Source organism: Furipterus horrens, unplaced genomic scaffold (assembly GCF_987537825.1).
Source record: "Furipterus horrens unplaced genomic scaffold, mFurHor1.1.pri manual_scaffold_6, whole genome shotgun sequence".
Taxonomy (NCBI): Eukaryota; Metazoa; Chordata; class Mammalia; order Chiroptera; family Furipteridae; genus Furipterus; species Furipterus horrens.
Genome location: NW_028327176.1, coordinates 42,197,049 through 42,217,024, shown reverse-complemented (window position 1 = coordinate 42,217,024; position 19,976 = coordinate 42,197,049). Strand labels below are relative to the sequence as shown.

Genomic DNA, 19,976 nt, shown 5'->3' with positions numbered 1-19,976 from the left:
TTAGAGCCAAACTAGCTACATTTTCTCAAGGAGACACATCTTACACAGAAAGCTGCTGGAAGACTCCCTTTTTCAGTAAACCTCTTTGAAAATAGCGTAAGTCACTACTGCATATCAGGAAATAGTTTTCCTATCTAACTCTTTTTACAAATGCTGTTTACCCTTCCTGAATAAGGCAAGAGGTTTTGAATAATAAGGTAACAAATGATGCCAAAACAACCACCAAAGTATTAGGTGCCTCTTTTCTTTCTTGCACTAAACACACACAAATATACATGTCTTAGCAACTCAAGTTACATAAGAGAGACATCAAACCCTTATCTTATAGAACTGAAGTCTACTTTCTAAATATTAAAATAACAATACAACAAGAATAATAGTTAACATTTATGGAGGGTCCACTCTTAGCCAGAAGGTACTGTGCTAATTGTTTTAGATCTATAAATCATTTAATACCCCAACAATCCTGTAAGGGGGTAATATTATCCCCATATCATCTTCCCCAGTAGATCAGCTTTAAATCAGAGTGGGAAAGTTAGCCTATTAGAAATGGACTAACTAGATATCCCAGTGCCTTTTAACTAAAAGGTGTGAGAAGGTGAGATTCATAATAGTTTTTCAATGAATAGCTGAACATTGACTAAAGAATTCATTCCAGGTACTGGAGGTAAAAAATATATATTTTTGTTTTTATATTAAAATATGCCTTTAGCAGATTAGCATAATAGGACTTCATCCTCAGCTTCCAAAGCAATTGGCACATCTCACAATAGTTGGCTGAGCATTCTGAAAGAAAACAACAAAATGATGCAACAGTGTGGAATCAGCACTGTTACCAGGTTATCTTTTCTGTAGTATTTTGTCCCATAAATGTTTTGCTGTATCTTCGCCACCATACTTTCATTTAAAACAATCAAAATTTACAAAATTCACCTTTTCCACGAAAATCTATGATCTATAGCTCATCCAGAACTTTCTGAGAAGATGGAATGATTCAGATCAAGGGGCTTTTCAAACCACTTTTGTCATTAACGTTTATTTCTACTAAAAATATGTGAGCCCTGGCTGGTGTGGCTCAGTGGAGTGAGTGACGGCCTGTGAACTGAAAGGCTGCTGGTTCAATTCTCAGTCAGGGCACATGCCTGAGTTGTAGGCCAGGTCACCAGTTGGGGGCCTGTGAGAGGCAACTGAACAATGTATCTCTTGCACATTGATGTTTCTCTCCCTCTCTTTCTCCCTCCCTTCCCCTCTCTCTACATGTAAATAAATAAAATCTTTAAAAATATATATGTGAATTCAGAATTAATATAAGGTAAAACATCAAAGTATGTGACAAAAGAAATGCTGAAAGAGCTTGAATAAAATGTGGTACCTGTATTATGATGACAGGCATTAATAAAATAAAAAAGCACATTCTGAAGAGAATCAAATTCTGACAAATGTAGTTTGTAAAAATCAATCCAGTGGTACAGTATCGCCTGGAGAGAAACAATTCGCCTGGAGAGAAGCAATTTGCCTTGTTACTGTCAGTTAAAAATCAAATGGCCCTATTTTCCTCTTCTGGTTGTGACTATTACAGCACCATATAACGTGTATATACTTAAACCCCTTAAATCAGAGAATAGTAATAAATTAAGCAAGAATTGGCATTTAGCAGGGTTTACAGATCATGTACTATAAAGAATTTTCATTTAAAAATAAAAATTTTATAAACTATTTCAAAAATATCAATTAAAAAAATATAAACTGCAACAAAGTTTTCAAACAGAAGTTCAAAAACCTTGGCCAAGCCATAGATATAACATCAAGTAAAATCTAGCTAAATTTATCAACTAAAACATTCACTAAAAATAGTGTATTCTGTATGTGTATACTGAGGTAATACGTCAACATTTCAATAAAAATTGCTGTTCTGTCACAATTATCAAAGTCTGCTCTCTAAACAATTTGAAGAAATTTCAATTATAAGGCAAATTTTCATTTAAATTAGAAACAGTGCTTCTTAAAATTTTAATAGACCTATATATAAATAATTTCCAAATGCCTTTTAAAAAAAAAATATGCTCATGATCTGAAAAAAATTTCCCTGAGCACTCTTCCTGCTTGGTTAGAAAAATTAAAACATGATCTACAGAAATTTATTTTGATTTCTCTTGAATATATATGCAACTTTTCATCCATCAAATGCATTTGGGAGTCTTTCCTTGTAAGCAACTCTAAAGTGATAAATAATTATAACTGTTTTAAAGGGCTATTTAAATGGCTATAGAAATATAGTTGGGTTTTAGAACCCTGAGAACTGTATAGTGGGTGTCTCATAAAACTGAAATGATTTACTATCCTAAAACTATCAATGGTAATAGCTTCACAGAGGAAAGAGTTAATTCCAGCTCAGAAGGTCAATAGATAAGCATTAAAAACAAAAGAAAAAAGTTGAATAACATTGTGCTTTCCATGGAATAACGTTGAAAAAATTAACCTTTCTGCTCAACACAGGAAATACCTCACCATGACACTTTATTTAATGCAGTCTTGAGTCCTTAATATCCATGCAAACTTAAAATTAGCATCATTGGGAATTTCATCACACAAACTGCAGTTCTCAGTGCTATCCCACAATTCACAGAAGACATACTACAATCAGTGCACATGCATGGTACCACTACCAGGTGTGTTCCCCTAATTTTTTAAGGTCTCAAAAAAATCTTAGCTACTCAACAGTTTAGTCCTCTTCTTTTTCAAATAAATTAATTAATATTAGGAGTCTTATCTAATACTAATTTTCTATATAGCCTAGCATCACACTAAAAGGAAACTGGATTTAAGAAGTTTCATATTTATAATTAGATTTCCTAAGACCTAATTATACACTTTCTTTAGCATTATGATTTAGGTGGTTTGCAAGGATAAGTAATAAATAACTTAAAATATTTAGAAGTCATCATTCTGAAGATCTTCAAGAAGTGAGCAGTTTCAGATGTCCAGAGGTGTGTCTTCTGCCTTCTTAGTTCTATGTTAAGGTGCTTTATGCAGGACGCCCTGGACCAAAACGGCTTTTAGACCTAGATATTTTTAAACAGAAAAGGTCAGAGGTGCTTCTAAAACAAAAGGAAGTTACTGTTATTTTAGGTGATGCTTGCTTGACAGTATCAAAAGTTAAATACAATTTTATGTAGCTATGTAATCGATTTCTAAAAACCCTTGGAGATGTATTTTGGAATTCAGATATTTTTTTTATTTTGGGGAGATAACATGGTACATACATTGTATATTATGGATCTGAAGCAATGGCTTATAATCAAACACATAAATGTTTCTTCAAAGTGAAACTAATGAACATTTACATTAAGTGGGATAAATAAAAACTATGAATAGCATCATAGTTTAGGTTTGAGCAGATATATAAAAAAATCTTGTGGTTTTCTGAACTTTCTGGTTTTCTGCATTGCAGATAAGGCTTTTGAATCTGTACTATTAACGATGAAATATCTGTAACTGTTTACCTTTAAAAGAAAATTGGTGATATAAAATAACACCAGATCTACAAGTTAGATTTTTAAAAGAGAAATAAAATAAAACAAGGAATGAGAAAGACTTCAGTGATTTATGTAAAGTAATGGTATATAACCTATAAATAGTATTAAAAATCTGCTAATTAACAGGAGCACTATAGCTTACATTTTTATCAGCAGTTGGATCAGAACAGAGATGGATCAATAAACAGAAACCTTAAAAAAACTATACTTTCATTAAATTTTGTGCTTATGACCTTTTAAAGTCTTAATTTTTGAGTTAAAATCTGGTTATTATTAATGTTTTGATCTGATCCTTGAAACAAAACAAAAAACACAAATTATGTGCTTCTGGTGTCATACAATTTTCCCTAAAAAACAAAACAAAACAAAACATCACGTCCTGGCAAATGGCACTCTGAATTCTTCTATGCTGACTTACCTCGAGTTTTTCTCAGAGCTTCCTTGCCGTGCACTGACTGGCACTGAGGCCTTGATTTGAGCTTCAAGCCTGGAATAGATACCTCCTGCAAACTGCAGAGTAAAGGAGCAAAACTCAGTCATTATCTTTACAGAATCAATAGAAGCTATGCTTTATTAAGATGGCATTACTTTTTAACTTAAAAGTACCTTTATTTTTATTTTTAAAAATTTAGGCTCTTTGACATAATTTACAAATACTAAAATTCACCCCTTTTAGTAAACATTTCTGAGTTTTGGCAGATATATACAATTGTGTTACCACTATGACAATACACATAGAATAGTTCCTTTACCCAAGAAAATCCCCTTATGCCTCTTATAAGTTAACTGATTTGACATTACCAATTCTTGGAAACCTTGCCAGCATGTTTAAAGTTTTTTTTTTAGACATTCTAGTTGGTTTATAGTGGTATATCATTGGGGTTTTAATTTACATTTCCCTAATGACAAATGATGTTTCATCTTTTTGTGTGCTTATTTGCTACCTGTATCCTCCTCTTAAGTGTATAGTTAATCTTTTGCCCATTTCTTTTAATTGGATTGTTTATTTTATTATTAATTTTTGAGAGTTCTTTATATATTCTGAATACAAATCCTTTACCAGTTAAATGTTTTATACATATTTTCTCATAGCTTATGACTTGTCTTTTCATTTTCTTAATAGTGTCTTTCAAAAAGAAGAACTTTTAAATTTTGATGAAGTCCAATTTGTCAAATTTTTTCTTTTAGGGATCACGTTTTTGGTGTAGCTAAGATATATTTGCCTAACCCATGTCACAAAGATTTTTTGCTATGTTTTCTTTTAGAAGTTTTATAGGGAAGTGCATTTTTAAATAAAAAATAGGGGCAAGAGTTACTATAATTAAATAATACCAATACTATGATAATACATAACATTGTAACTAATAAGTAATTCTAGTGAGAACATAGGTATTTCTAGTCATCATTTTCAGCAAGATAATATCTTATTTTAGAGCTAACACTTAAGTACTGCAGGTAGGGTTGATCAAAATCAGCAACTTCCAGAAAGTCACCCTCTGGATAGTTAGTATCTGGTCAGCAATGCACATTAAACCTACTATTGGTGTGACATTACATTTCCAGTGACAATGTACTTTATTCTCTGTGATACAGAGGACTCATGAGCCATGGATCAAGGAGGTAGTGAAAAATTTGTATGTGAATTAATTGGCTAGCTGGTACAGGGTATAAAAATATTTAAATTATTCTTTTTAAATTCTGCCTAAAACATCTTCATAGTTCTCATATGAAAATAAAGTAGGGAGACATATCTAAGCAAGCACAGTATACTAGTACATAAATAATTCTTACTTCTTTTGATTCCTTTGACTTGACTTGATCCAGATCACCCAGTCTCATCTTTATTAGGTGTCCTGTAATTTCAGACATTCGCCTCTGATCTGAAGGTAAAAAATAATAAACCTTGCTTATTATGATAATGATTAATAACTTTTATTTCTTAAAAAAGAGTGCAGACTTATGGCCAAGATGGAGGCCTAGACAGACACGCTGGGTCTCCTTCCACAACTAAAAAGGAATACAACTATCTCAAAACTAGAGACACCAAGAAGTTCCAGAAAATGAAGCTGCATGGAAGTCCAGCAAACAAAGATATAAAGAAGAAATACTCATCAAGACAGGTAGGAGGGGCGGATCTGGGGCGGGGAGGACGCAGTGTGGTGGCAGCAGTGGCAGGCCAGCGGAAAATGCAGTTACACATTTTAAAAAGTCAGGAGGGATACCTGGGGGATGTTCCCAGCTCCTGGCCAGACCCCGAAAATCATGATCCCAGTACCAGGAAAAATCAAGCCTCATTGCTTCTGACTGTGCAGACCAGTGGGGGTTGGGGCGGAGGAAGACACTGCCGGTCTCTCAGCAGAGTCCGCTTGTTTAAAGGGCCCCCACAGCCCTAGACCATCCACAGACCCACCCACTCTGGGAACGACAGGCAGGGCAACAGCTTGAGAGGCGCCATTAAAGTGGGGTAAGTGCCTGGAAAAGGGGCAAGTGCTGAGCAAGCAGCATTGTTCCCTCTCAGACCCCTCCCCCACATACAGCGCCACAATGTGGTGAAATGGGTCACCCTGTATTGACGAATCCCTAAGGCCCCGTCCCCTGTAACGTAAGAGGTGCAACAGCCCTTGCCCAACTCACAGGGGCAAACACAGAAAGATGAGGAGACAGAGAAGTACAACCCAGAACAGGAGGCACATCAAGGTCCCACTGGCACAACTAAGCAATGAGCAGATAGCACACCTAACGGATGAGGAGATAGATAACTTAACAGAAACACAGTTTAAGGCATTAGTGATTGAGATGCTTACCACTCTAACAACAAAGATTAAACAGGATGGGGAAAGAATGAAGGCTACCCTGGCTGAAATGAAGGAAAATCCATCTGAAACAAGTGGTAAAGGAAAGGAAACCAGGTTTCAAATCAACTAATTGGAACATAAGGAAGAAACAGTCCACCAGTACAGAAGGAGGAAATGAGAATTAGAAAAAATGAGGTGAGGCTTAGGAACCTCTGGGACAGCTATAAACGTGCCAATGCCAGAATCATAGGGTTGCCAGAAGGAGAAGAGGAAGAGCAAGAAATTGAAAAATTATGTGAAAAAATAATGAAGGAAAACTTCCCTAATTTGGGGAAGGAAATGGACATACGGGTCCAAGAAGCACAGAGAGTTCCAAACAAACTAGACCCAGGGAGGACCACACCAAGACACATCATAATCAAAATGCCAAAGGTTAAAGATAAAGAGAGAATCTTAAAAGCAGCAGGAGAGAAGAGAATTACTTATAAAGGAGTACCTATAAGACTGTCAGCTGATTTCTCAAAAGAAACTTTGCAGGCAAGAAGGGACTGGCAGGAAACATTCAAAGTGATGAAAAGCAAGGCCCAACAACCAAGATTACTCTATCCAGCAAAGATATCATTCAGAATGGAAGGGCAGATAAAGTGTTTCCCAGACAAAGTAAGGCTGAAGGAGTTCATCATCACCAAGCCCTTATTACATGAAATGTTAAAGGGACTTATTTAAGAAAAAGGATATCAAAACTATGAACATTGAAATGAAAACAGTATCACAACTATCAACAACAGAAGCTAGAGAATGGAACAAAGGTAAACTAAGCAGACAACTAGAGTGGGAACAGAATCATAGGTATGGGGAGCATGTGAGGGGAAGGCAGCTGGGAGGGGGAAGAGGGAGAAGAAAGGAAATGTTGCAGGAATTAAGAAGCAAAGTAGGAGGGTGGGGAATGACATGGGGATGTTGAGAAGAGCTTTATGCACAACCCATGGACACGGACTGAGGGTGGGCGACTGCTGGAGGGAGGGGGGTTGCTGGGTAGAGGGGAGCATAGGGAAAGGAAATTGGGACAACTGTAACAGCATAATCAATAAAACATACAAAAAAAGTATACAATCATGAAATGTTTATGAAATATTATTTTACAGTTTACCTCTGCCTATTTATCTTTGAAGAATTTTAGGCTGTGAGTGGCAAAATGGCTCATACATGGATAATTTTGATGCTTATAAGATCACTATAAATCAGCTTAAAACGTATTCTGTTATATTTAGAGTGAAATTAGTGGACAAAAGTCAGTCTGAGAGACCTCAAAACCATACGTGCATAAAATAATACACTATCTACTGTGATTGTCTAATAGTGAAACTCTGGTTGAGGACTAAGAAATGTGTTAATTCTGAGCCTTATTCCAGCTGAAATCTATAAAAGTATTCAGCATACTGGATTATAGACCAGGTCCCCAGTTAGGGGCATGCGAGAGGCAGCCTATCGATGTTGCTCTCTCACATCAATGTTTCTCTTCCTCTCTTTCTCTCTCCTTTCCTCTCTCTCTAAAAATAAATAAATAAAAATCTTAAACTCTTCAGCATACTTCACAATATAAAAGATTTCTATTATTGTTATTTATACCTAATTTGTTCATTACCCAAAAAATAAAACTTACCATCTTCTCTTTGTGCATCCTGGTTGAATCTCAATGATCTTGAGGTATCCCACTTATTCTTCTGCATACTCACACTAATGAAAAATTAAGCAAAAATCAGCATTGGTGCTTTAAAAGTGACTATCTCATTGGATTCAGGAGCAATACTCACATGAAAGGAGACACATCTCTAGAAGTTGACTAAAAAAAAGTAGACAACATTAAGGCTCAATTAGAACATATTTACTGATAGTGCTATAGTTAATAATAAAAGGAGTTTGTATTTATTGAATGCAAGATACTGTATGAAGAGCATTACAAATATTATTTCATTTAAGCATTATACCATGTGTGACGTGTTATTTTCTCTATAGTAAAACAGGTTTGTAGAAATTAAGAAACTTGTCCAAAGAGAAACAAACCTAGAATTTGAACCCAGCTTTATTGTCGGACCTGGAAGCCCCAGCTATGCAACCTTTATAACTCACCCATTCGCGTGTCTGCAGTACTTAACACAATGATGAATGTACAACATGTCCAATGTAATTGTGCGGGACATGTCTCAAGCCCAGCTTTCACACATTTTTGTAATCCATGGTTTGTTTCTTTTTTAGCTAGCTCTGGTTATTACTGTTCTCTTATTCCTACCTGGATTTCTACCGCTTCCTTTGAAGTTATGAGGAAATAAGAATTATTTTAAAAGACTATAAAGGGTGGGACAGAAGTAGATTTACAGTTGTGAATATGCAAAACAGAGTTTATTCTTATATTATTTAGTAATTGTATTATTTTCCATATGAACAACTGTAAACCTAGTTTTGCCCCACCCTGCAAAATTTATTTAAAATGTTGTCTATTTATCTTATTTTTTATTTATCTTAAAGTCTATTTATATATTTTATTTTTGAATAAGTAATTACTGGTTCAAAATTCAAAAGGTACAAATAACACATATAGCAAAAAACCTCTGCCTCCAGACATTCAGTTCCATTTCTAGAGGCAACCAATCTTATCAATTTCTTATGTAGTTTTCCAGAGATACTTTACCTATTTACAATAAATTCATATATATTCTTTCACCTCAACTACACAAATGGTAGCATAATATGCCACTACATACTATTCTGCACTTTCCTTTTTACACCTGTCAATATATCTTAGAGATCTTTAATCTCGGTCTTAATAGAACTTTTTCATTCATTTTACACTGCTAGAATTCCATTATGGTATTTGCTACTCTTCTTTTTCAGATTTTTCCTGGCTATACTTGCTCGCTTATTTTTCAATATGAACTTAAGAGTAGCAATATATAACTTAGAGTTACCTTCTCCAGTGCCTTTTCTTTCTTCTGACCACAGGATGAAGACATCTGCTTTTTTGGTTGTTTAGTGAACTTCTTTGGCTTCTCCTTTTTCCCTGATAAAAGAAAAATCAATGTTATGAGAGTAAGTTCCATATATTTCTCCAATGCACTTGTTTCTTCCAAAAAATAAAACCCTGAAAAACCAGTTTTTAAAAAACTATCATTACCTCTGGATAAAAAGTAAACATACAGAAAAGTCAAACTAAAAGTGCTTAACAGGGGTTCCTTTTAATTACTTTACCTCTTTCTACCTGGTGAAAGCCTTTGGGGAAAAATAAGAGGCAATGAACTCAAACTCTCAATGAAATAAAATATAGATAAATGTTGGGGAAAATTATACATATTTACTTCTCTGAATTTAATCTGACAGTGAAGTCATCTCCTAATTCTAATTTTTTAAATATACTTTATTGATTATGCTGTTACAGTTGTCCCAATTTCTTTTCCCTCTGCTCCCCTCCACCCAGTGACCCCCCTCCCTCCAATTGTCTCCCTCTCTTAGTCCATGCCCATTGGTTGTGCATATAGTTCTTCTCAACATCTTCCTGTCTACTCCACTCCCTCCTACTATGCTTCTTAATTCCTGTACCATCTCCCTCCTTTTTCCCTCATCCCCCTCCCTGCTGACCTCCCCACATAATGTTCCCCATACCTATAATTCTTTTCCCACTCTCGTTGCCTACTTAGTTTGCTTTTGTTTTGGTTCCCTAGCTTCTGTTGTTGGTTGTTGTGATACAGTTTTCATTTTAATGTTCATAGTTTTGATCCTCTTTCTTCTAAACAAGTCCCTTTAACATTTCATATAACAGTGGTTTGGGTCTGATTAACTCCTTCAGTTTTACTTTGTTCTGGAAGCACTTTCTCTGCCCTTCTATTGTAAATGACAGCTTCATTGGATAGAGTAATCGTGGTTGTAGGTTTTTGGTTTTCATTACTTTGAATATTTCTTGCCAGTCCCTTCTTGCCTGCAGGGTTTCTTTTGAGAAATCAGCTGATAGTCTTATTGGGACCCCTTGGTAAGTAATTCTCTTCTCTCTTGCTTTTAAGATTCTCTCTTTGTCCTTAATTTCTGACATTTTGATTATAACATGTCCTGGTGTGGTCCTCCCTGGGTCCAGCCTATCCGGAACTCTGTGGTTCCTGGACCTGTAAGTCTATTTCCTTCCCCAAGTTAGGGAAGTTCTGCTTCATTATTTTTTCACATAATTTTTTCAATTTCTAGTTCTTCTTCTTCACTTTCTGACAATTCTATGATTCGGTTGTGGCCTGCTTATAGCTGTCCCATAGGTTTCTGAGCCTCTCCTCATTTTCCTCACTTTTTGTTTCTTCTTTCTGCACTGGTTGACTGTTTGTTCCTTCCCTATGTTCCAATTTATTGATTGATCCTGAGTTTCTTTTCCCTCACCACTAGTTTCATATATGTTTTTGTTCATTTCAGCAGGACTAGCCTTCATTGCTCCCTCGTCTTGTTTAAGATCTGCTGTTAAGTCTGTAAGCATTCTTATAACCAAAGCTCTGGACTATGCCTCAGAAAGATTTCCTATCTGCTGCTTCATTAAGATTAGATATTTGCTGTCTGGTCAGCTGCATCACCAGGATCTCTATCACGGTCTGTGCCATCCTGACAGTTTTGTGTTTATCTTTGATTCCTGGGTGAGGCTGTCACACCTCCTATGCTATAGGGGGCGGAGTCCCGTGCACTCATCACAACTGGCGACCCTGCTCACCACACTGTGGCATTTTCTGTGGGGGTGGGGGTCCAAGATGGATTCCTGCCATTCACTCTCCATTGAGAGACCAGGAGCCTCTTCCTACATCCCCACCCCCTCTGGGCATCACAGTCCAAGGCAATGGGGGTCTGCCTTCCCCGGCATCGGAATCACAAGCTGACAGGTCTGTTCTGAAGCCGGCGGTGCTCCCCAGGCACTTCTCTCCTCCCCTTAAATACGTGTGTCTGTGCTTACTGCTGTCCCACCACTGTCACTGCTGCTGCCACCGCCAGCACAGCTTGACCTCTCCTCCCCAGCTTCGCCCACCCTACCCATCCAGATGAGCACTTCTTTATAACTTCATATGTTGGACTTCCATTTCTTTTCTGGAACTTCTGGTTATTTCTGGTTTTGAGGTAGTTGTATTCCTTCTTAGTTGTGGAGGGATATGGAGCGTGTCAGGCTAGGTCTCCATCTTGGCCGTAAGTCTCAATTCTAATTTTTTATATTAAAAAACAACTATAGCCATGGAACTCACACACACACACAAATCTTTAAAATGTCTTTTGCTCAGGCAGTAGGTAGGGCTATAAAGGATCTTGGGAAGAAGCAGATTTGGAACAAATTGTATTTTGAACTGGGGCATTCCTGCAGTCAGTATTCTGAATTTATTCTGGCTGACAGTTTAGTAGAGAAAGGAGAGAAAGGAGAGGTGCAGGAAAGAAGCAGAAAGATGCATTTCTCTAAAAACAATGTTTGAAGGTAACAATAATACTGTACATTGGATCACCGTTTTCCAAACACAATTATTTGTATACCATCTTCACAATTATTGCTGTATCATTTAAAAGAAAAATCAATATTATGAGAGTAAGTTCCATATCACTACCATAAATGAAAAATGTGTAAAATATGCTACAGAGAAGAAAACCTGAAGATACTAGAATAAAACAAATAATATTAATAATCTAGGTAGATTTATTTGCTTACTGGCAGACCCTGATCCCCTGATGAGTGTCTGTTAAACTGGGAGATTACAAAGTATTATATATAACATTTTGTATAATATCAAATCACTGGGTTATACACCTAGTATTAACATAATGTCGCATGCCAACTGTAATTAAAAAAAACAATTATTTAAAAAATAATCATGGGGATGTAAAGTACAGCATAGGGAATTTTAGTCATTAATATTGTAATAACTGTGCATAGTTTCAGATAAGTACTAAACTTATCAGAGTTGTCACTTCAGAAGGTATATAAATATCTAATTATGTTGTACACCAGAAGCTAATATAATATTGTATGCCAACTGTAACTGTAATAAATTAATTTTTAAAAATTGCTTAAAGACATGATAGGATGTGACATTTGATAATGACAGTGTAAAGAGGTTGGACAATTCCTTCCAAAGAACACAATAATAAGAAGAGAACAAAATATCACAAACGACCATCTGCAAGCACTGGCAAATAATCAAAAGTAAGCATAATTTGAATATTTACATTTGAAAGATGCAAGAGATAAGAACTGTGAGTTTGTGGCCTCCTTGCCTGCCGGCACTTCCCAACCTTGCCAGTTCAGGGAGAAAAATTACAGCCTTATGAGCTCCAGAGTAAAGATAAAGAATTCAAAGCAGCAGAGAAGCTGGAAATATCAAGGGGAAATTTTGGAAGCAAGAAAGTCACAAAAGACCTGAGCTCTAAAATGTGAGAATAGATTCTCTCACTGCTTCACTAATAAACTCACTTTTCACTTTTGTCGTCGGCAGCCGTCCGTCTTGAGAGACGATGGTGTAGCTTCTTAAGAGCCTATCTGCACCGCCGAGAATGGTTGTGCAGTCCGACTCGGGAGTGACACGGTATCTGTCTCCTCCCGTGTTGAATCGACATCTTGCGATGACGCTGGAGGGTCCTCTCCAGTGAAGCTGAAGCTACAGAGCCTGGGCAGGGTGATATGGAGGGTCTGCTGTTGCCCATGCAGCAGACCCCCCCTCTCTTCGCAGCTGAAGGGTCCAAGGGAAAGACGGAGTCAATACAGCTTGGCTTCAGGTGCGCTGCAGGAGTTGCCGGTGTTGACTACAACGTCAAACCGCCTTAGGGACTCCGGCTCCGGATTTTCTGTCGGGGTTTACTCCCTTAGCCTTTCCCTTGAAGAGGTATGCCGCAAGGCAGCGGAGGTTTTTTGGAGTCAGAGTTTTCCTTCTCTGATAAACACATAGAAAAAGCACATCTAGGCATATCAGAGTCAAGCTTCTGAAAGTCAAAGATTAAAAAAAAAAAATCTTGAAAGCAGTAGGATTAAAAGAGTACATTGCATAGAGGGTATCAACAACTGACTTCTCATCAGAAACACTGGAGGCCAGAAGACATGGAATAACATTTAAAATGCTAAAAGAAAAAAATAACTGTTAACCAACAATTCTATATCAAGAAAACTGTACTTAAAATCTAAAGTGAGTCCTGACCGGTGTGGTTCAGTTGGTTGGGTCTTGTCCCGCAAAGCAAAAGGTCACCAGTTCGATTCCTGGTCAGGGCACAAGCCTGGGTTGCGGGTTTAGTCTTGGTCAGGCACATGCAAGAGGCAACCCATTGGTATTTCTCTCCCTTTCTTTCTCCCTCCTGTCCCTTCTCCTTAAAAATAAATAAAATCTTAAAAAACAAAACAAAACTAAAGTGAAATAAAGACGTTTTCAGATAAATAAAAACAAGAGAATTCACTGCTAATATATCTGTTCAACAGGAAATACACCTTAAGAAAATAATAAAGGAAGTCCTTCTGAATGAAAGAAAATAACATCAGGTGGTAACAGAGATATTAGAAAAAATTATAAATATGTGGGTAAACATAACAGACTAAATGTATATTTTTCTTTTGTTTCCTTACATTGTTTAAATGCCAAAAAACTGTTTAAAGCAAAAATGATAATGTATATAGACATTATATATATATACATATATGATAACAAAAAGGGGGGGTAAAGGAAACTATATTATTTTAAGGTTCTTATGTTTTACTTTAAGTAATTAATTCATAATAGCTTTAAGTGGGCTGTAATAAGTTAAAGCACATGAAAAGATGCATAGAACTATACACGCACTAGAATGGTTAAAGGAAAAAAGCCCAGTAATACCAAGTATTGGTACAAAGGTACAGCAATTGGAATTTTCATACATTGCTAGTGGGATGCAAAATGGTATAGTTACTTTCCAAAATGGTTTGGCAGTTTCTTTTAAAGTTAGTCATACATTTACCTGATGACCCAGCAATTCCACTCTTCAGGAAAAATGAAAACATACGTCCACACAGACTTGTGTGCAAATGTTCACAGCAGCATTATTCATAAGAGCCAAGAACTGGAAACAACTCAGTTGTCCATGATGGTGAATGGATAAACAAATTACGGTATATTCATATAACAACATACTACTCTTCAATAAAAAGGAACAAACTATTGATATTTAAAATATGAAGGGGTCTCAAAAACACCATAGCAAGTGAAAGAAGCTAGACACAAAAGGCTACTCATGATTCCATTTATATGAGATGTTAGAAAAGGTCTATCATCGTGACAAAAAGCATAGCGGTTGCATGGGGTTGGGAGTAGGGAAAGGGAACTGAGTGTAAAGAGGCAGGAGGTAACTTTTTGGAGTGATGTTCTAGGTTTTGATTTTGGTGGTGGTTACACAACCGTATGCCAAAATTCCTCAATGGATACACTAAAAAAAGGGTGAATTTTATTACATGTAAATTATACCTCAATTAACTGTAAGAACAACATACAACCTAGTAGCATTGTCTCCTTGACTAATAAGGACTGAAAAATAATTGGTGAAGGACTACATTTAAAGAAAAATTACATCAGACTTGGAAATAAGACCAAGAGAGGACTGGAGGGCTGTTAAAGAGGTCCACACAAAAATTATTTCCCCAAGAATGTCCTTGTATTTGACTTTCCTCTCTCCTATTGACAGAAAGCCCAGACTCTGTGAAGTTTCATGTTAATTTGAAGATTTTTGTGTCTAATAGAAATGCAAGTGAATTCTATCTAATAGAAAGGATAACCCCAAAGGTTATCGGTTTATTGCCTTGTAGAAAAATCTGAATCTTCAAATGCTCTTTGAGTCAATTTTTCCTGCTATTTCTCTCACCAGCGAGTTGAAAAATTTTGACACAAGTTCTTTCTCTAAATTATATCAAATCATGTTTTTAATTTTTTAAAGTCATGTTTTAATGATTATAATTCAATGTTTCATTTGAGTGTTATTTCAAATCACCTCCAATACATTGATGTGAGTCATACGTTTTGAGAAACCCATTAGATTACATCTGAAATAAAAACTTGGAGGATTATTTCCTCAGCATACTGCACTTTCTTTATAACTTTGTGAGTATTCTGTGTTAATGTCAGGGTTAGGAAATCCTTATAGAGCCTTCTTTATTTATTTTCTTCCATGTCATAGCCTACCATGTAAACTTATAAAGCCAATTCCTCAACCCTTGCGTTAAAGAGTTCAGAATACAACCCCTTCATAAAAGTAAGGCTTGATTTTTAACTAAGAAATCAATGTACTTTGTTTCTTAGATACTTCTTCTTCATCTCCAACTTCATCTTCAGTGACTTCAGATCCAGTTGTATATTCTTCTTCTTCTGAAAATAACGACTGTTGTTTCTGAATTAAAAAACAATACACATCCTATTAAAAATGTGGTTTTATCACATCTATAATGAATTTTTTCAAACACATTTTTAAAAAAGATTTTTAAAATTTATTTTTAGAGAGAGGGGAAGGGAGGGAGAAAGAGAGGGAGAGAAATATTAATGTGTGGTTGCTTCTGGCATGCCCCCCAACTGGGCACCTGGCCCGCAACCCAGGCATGTGCCCTGACTGGGAATTGAACTGGCGATCCTTTGGTTTACAGGCTGGCACTCAATCCACTGAGCCATACCAGCCAGGGCCAAACACATTTATCTAATTTCCAACAAATGAGCCATATAAGAGCTGCTAAAATGACCACTTCCTAGCACAACATTCAGGGAACAGACATAAGAATATATTTAGGACAGGAACACATTTCATCAAATATTTTTTATTTATTTCCTTCACAGATTCTAGAAGAGTGATGGCACCTAATAGGTACTCAGTATTTGCTGAATTGTACCTCTATCATTCAACTGGATACATGTTCATTGATATTAAAAATAAATTAAAATACAATAAATGCCCATATTAAAGTCTCATAAACAAGCAAATGTGCACATTCTCTGGATCAGAGGGGTACTGGATTATGTAAACATATCTACATCAGTTTCCTGTATCTATCGACCCTATCGTCTGTCACCACTGATCTAAATTCTGACTTCCTTTTTGTGAATACTGATGGCAGATGACACAGGAATGGCAGAGGTAAAACAAACAAACAAACAAAAAAATTTCAACTAGCCAACCAATCAAACAACCAAATAATTGGAAAGTTTCAATTATAGATTTATTGCTTTGTTCGGTGTCAAAAATTACTTTTAAAAGGTAATTTAAGTAGACTTTTGGATTATGCAGCCAGATAATGGAGTATATGTCTGTTTTAAACAATGACATTTTTAGTAAGTACAAAATTTTAGACACTGAAAAGAATGATAAATATTTAACTAAAATATATAAAATATAAAAAGTATTGATAACATTATATTAAACTAACTTTAATTTAGGAAGAAAGAGATCCATGAAAGTGGAATATAGTTGCTCACTTACCAGTTGAAGAGTCCAGTTTTTCAGTGATAAAAACTATTAAAAAGACAAAAGAATAAGAGATTAATAAATCTGCATCTATCCAGATTACAGCTCCTTATTTTCATACAGATACTGTAAGAAGAATTTTTAAAAGTTACAAATATAGTTCCCTTCCAGGTTGAATCGTAATTTTAAACTCAGGCTGAAAATGATATAATCTTTTATATCCCCTGTCTAGAGAAGATGTATATGGTTTACCAAAAAAAGAAAAAAAAAAATCCTAGTGTCATTTCCAAAGGACAATTACATGTAAGTTCAATTTTAGTTATTTTTTAACTACTTCAATCACTTGTTAATGTTTATATTTTTGTATATTAAGGAATCATATTATATATTAATATTTAAGAAATCTAATTTGCTATTTTGTATATAATTCATAAATAAATGTTAATGATTGAACACTTACAGCTACTTAGAGTTTAAAAGCCATTTTACATGGAGCATTTCACTTCCTTAAGTGAATGCCACCCCCAAAGACACAAAGGCAGGAAGCTACCAGCAAACAGAGACTCCCTGGTTGTTAGCAACAGGAATTACAGCTTTCTGGTCATATTTTAGTACTGAAATTTTGGAAAAAGATAAATGTATTCCTGATTACAATTAAAAAAAAGAATTTCATACCAAAAATGTTTATAGGACTAGGAGGAGACAAAATATACCATTCATACTATCTTCATTTCTCAAATCATTATTTATCCATAATAAAAGCCCTGAAGGCCATGTTATATTTTCCCCCAAATTTAAGTCAGTTAGTTACTAATTCTTTGAGGACAATAAGTGTGTCCTATTATCCTTATAGTTCTATTAACTCAGCATAATATCTTGTTATGATCCAGTAATCAGTAAATACTTACTAACTAAAAATTTCAACTTCAATTTATTTATTTTTCCTCACCTGAGGACATGCTTATTGATTTTTAAGAGATAAGGAGAAGGAGGGCAAGAGACAGGGAGCAAAACATCCATCAGTTGCCTCTCGTAGGTGCCCTGACTGGGGACTGAACCTGCAATCTAGGCATGTGCCCTGACCGGGAATCAAACCCACGAACTTTTGGTTTACAGGATGATGCCCAACAAGCTAAGTCACACTGGCCAGGGCTAAACTTCAATTTAAACTAATCAGGTTTCTGTCAAAGATGAAATGTTATCAATTTGTTTATATAAATAAAGAAAAAGTGAAACAAGCTGCTCACTGCATTGAGCTCCCCACTTTTGGGGCCCCATGTTGTACTTGGCTCTAGTAAAACATCACAGTCCAGACTCTTATCATCACAGGAACCAACTCCAGAATCACTAGGAAGAAAAAGACATTTCACGAAGAAGTGTTCAATTTCTGAAAAAATTTAAATGCAAATGATATCTTTTTATTGCAAATGTTTTATAAATTGCTCTTTAGAAATATAATTCTTCATAGACACAGACAACAGTATGGTGATTGCCAGAGGAAAAGGGGATGGGGGAAGTAGGAGAGGGTCAGGGGTGGGGGAATGGGGATGGAAGGAGACTTGACTTGGGGTGGTGAACACACAATACAGTATATAGATGACATGTCATAGAATTGTACACCTGAAACCTACATAATTTTATTAACCAATGTCACCCTAATAAATTCAATTAAAAAAAAAGGAAATGTAGTTCTTGAGTATAAGGCATGTTACTTCAAGATTTACATTTCTTAATTCACTTGGTGATTCCCCTAGCAGAGAGCACTCCATACCAGGGGAACCCATTGCATGCCAGGCATCACACTTGCCTGGTGTTGAACTGGGCTCCTATAAATGGGTACTGCTTTGAGAAAGTGCCCATTATAGGAGCTCACTTTGGCAAAAGAAAAAAGAACAGCCTTTATTAAAGGGTCCTCCTACTGTCAACCTGACAGCATGCTATATTTGGAAGATGATGGAAGTAACTTCAGAAATTACTGACTTCAAGGAGCTCAAATTTATGCAAAGATGACCTCAACCATCAACTATTTTTCAGTTGTGTCAATCAAGCATTTAAGATGAGCTTAAGTAACTTGAAAAAAAAGGAAAAAAAAAACACCTCAGAGAATTGGATTGCAGGTCCCAACTTTTCAATCACCAAGGACTTTTATTAGTTTTTCTGTTCTGGAAGTGCTCTTCCTATCAAATAAGCACCTGCTTGCTCTTTTTTAAGCTAACATGTAATTTCAATTAAGCTTTCTGAAATAAAGTAAACTATATGAGGACTGACATCAGTCATTTCGAGAAGCACTAGGGAATAGAGGATTCTGAGATGGGACTCATTAAATAAAGCTGCAGTATAGCTCCCTCATCCTCCCCCTAACCCACACCTCACCTAACTGCGTCTTTACAAAAAGGCACAACAATGACATCTCTGTGTTTGTGCAAATCATCTAGTATTCTAGCAGTTGGACAGGATAGCAAATCTCCATCTTCACCTTGATCTCGAAGAGCAACCACGTGGTCCCTCACTTTACAACCCTGTTGTAAAAGAGACACTAAATTAGAGAGGTTGGTTCATTACAGAAACATTCCTTTAAAGATAACTGTATGTTTTTGTTCTTCTTTGCCTGGTCATATCAACCATTTTAGCTCTTTTTTTTATCAAGGAAAAAATCTCACACAGAAAAGAGCATGAGATATAAATGTATGGAGTCTGTCCAGAAGGTATCCAGCCATGAAAAAGAGAGACATTTATTGAAGAATATAAAAGATACAAGAAACATTGTACATAGGACAATAACATCTCAGTCCCAGTCAAAGTAGACACGTTGGGTCCTGCAGTTCTCCCAATTGCCATCAGCTGCCCTGTTGTATTTTCTCAAATCTCATCTATAGTCTGAAATCTCTTCCCTTTCAAAGGTGATGTTAGTTTTGGGAAAAGCTGGAAGTTGTACGGAGCCAAATCTGGGCTGACGTGAGGCTGAGTCACTTGGGTGATTTGATGGTTTGCCAAAAAACTCTGCAGGAGACATATGCATGAGCAGGCACCTTGTCATGATGAAGCTGCCAATCACCAGTTGCCCACTGTTGCGGCCTTTTGAGTCATCTGAATAGCTTCCCCAGAAGAATGCTCAAGCTTAACCCAAAATCTGATGCAGATTCGTTGTTCTACTTGCTCAGTCATTTTGAATGCGATAGCCACACAGTACACA

General features: G+C 36.1%; 1 protein-coding gene across 4 annotated transcripts in view; it reads right to left on the bottom strand.

The window, feature by feature from the left end:
* Positions 1 to 228: 228 nt before the first annotated feature.
* SANBR (SANT and BTB domain regulator of CSR) overlaps positions 229 to 19,976 on the bottom strand; it is a 57,728-nt gene continuing 37,980 nt past the window's right edge. For all 4 annotated transcript variants that reach the window (XM_090281348.1, XM_090281347.1, XM_090281349.1 and 1 more), the window contains 10 exons: positions 19,157 to 19,302; positions 18,031 to 18,130; positions 16,799 to 16,831; positions 15,622 to 15,721; positions 9,298 to 9,389; positions 8,146 to 8,174; positions 7,995 to 8,068; positions 5,328 to 5,416; positions 3,955 to 4,046; positions 229 to 3,062 (listed from right to left, as the gene is read on the bottom strand). In XM_090281348.1, coding sequence (XP_090137474.1) covers positions 3,026 to 3,062; positions 3,955 to 4,046; positions 5,328 to 5,416; positions 7,995 to 8,068; positions 8,146 to 8,174; positions 9,298 to 9,389; positions 15,622 to 15,721; positions 16,799 to 16,831; positions 18,031 to 18,130; positions 19,157 to 19,302 — 792 coding nt within the window. In that variant the 3' untranslated portion in view covers positions 229 to 3,025. The remainder of the gene's footprint in view (positions 3,063 to 3,954; positions 4,047 to 5,327; positions 5,417 to 7,994; positions 8,069 to 8,145; positions 8,175 to 9,297; positions 9,390 to 15,621; positions 15,722 to 16,798; positions 16,832 to 18,030; positions 18,131 to 19,156; positions 19,303 to 19,976) is intronic.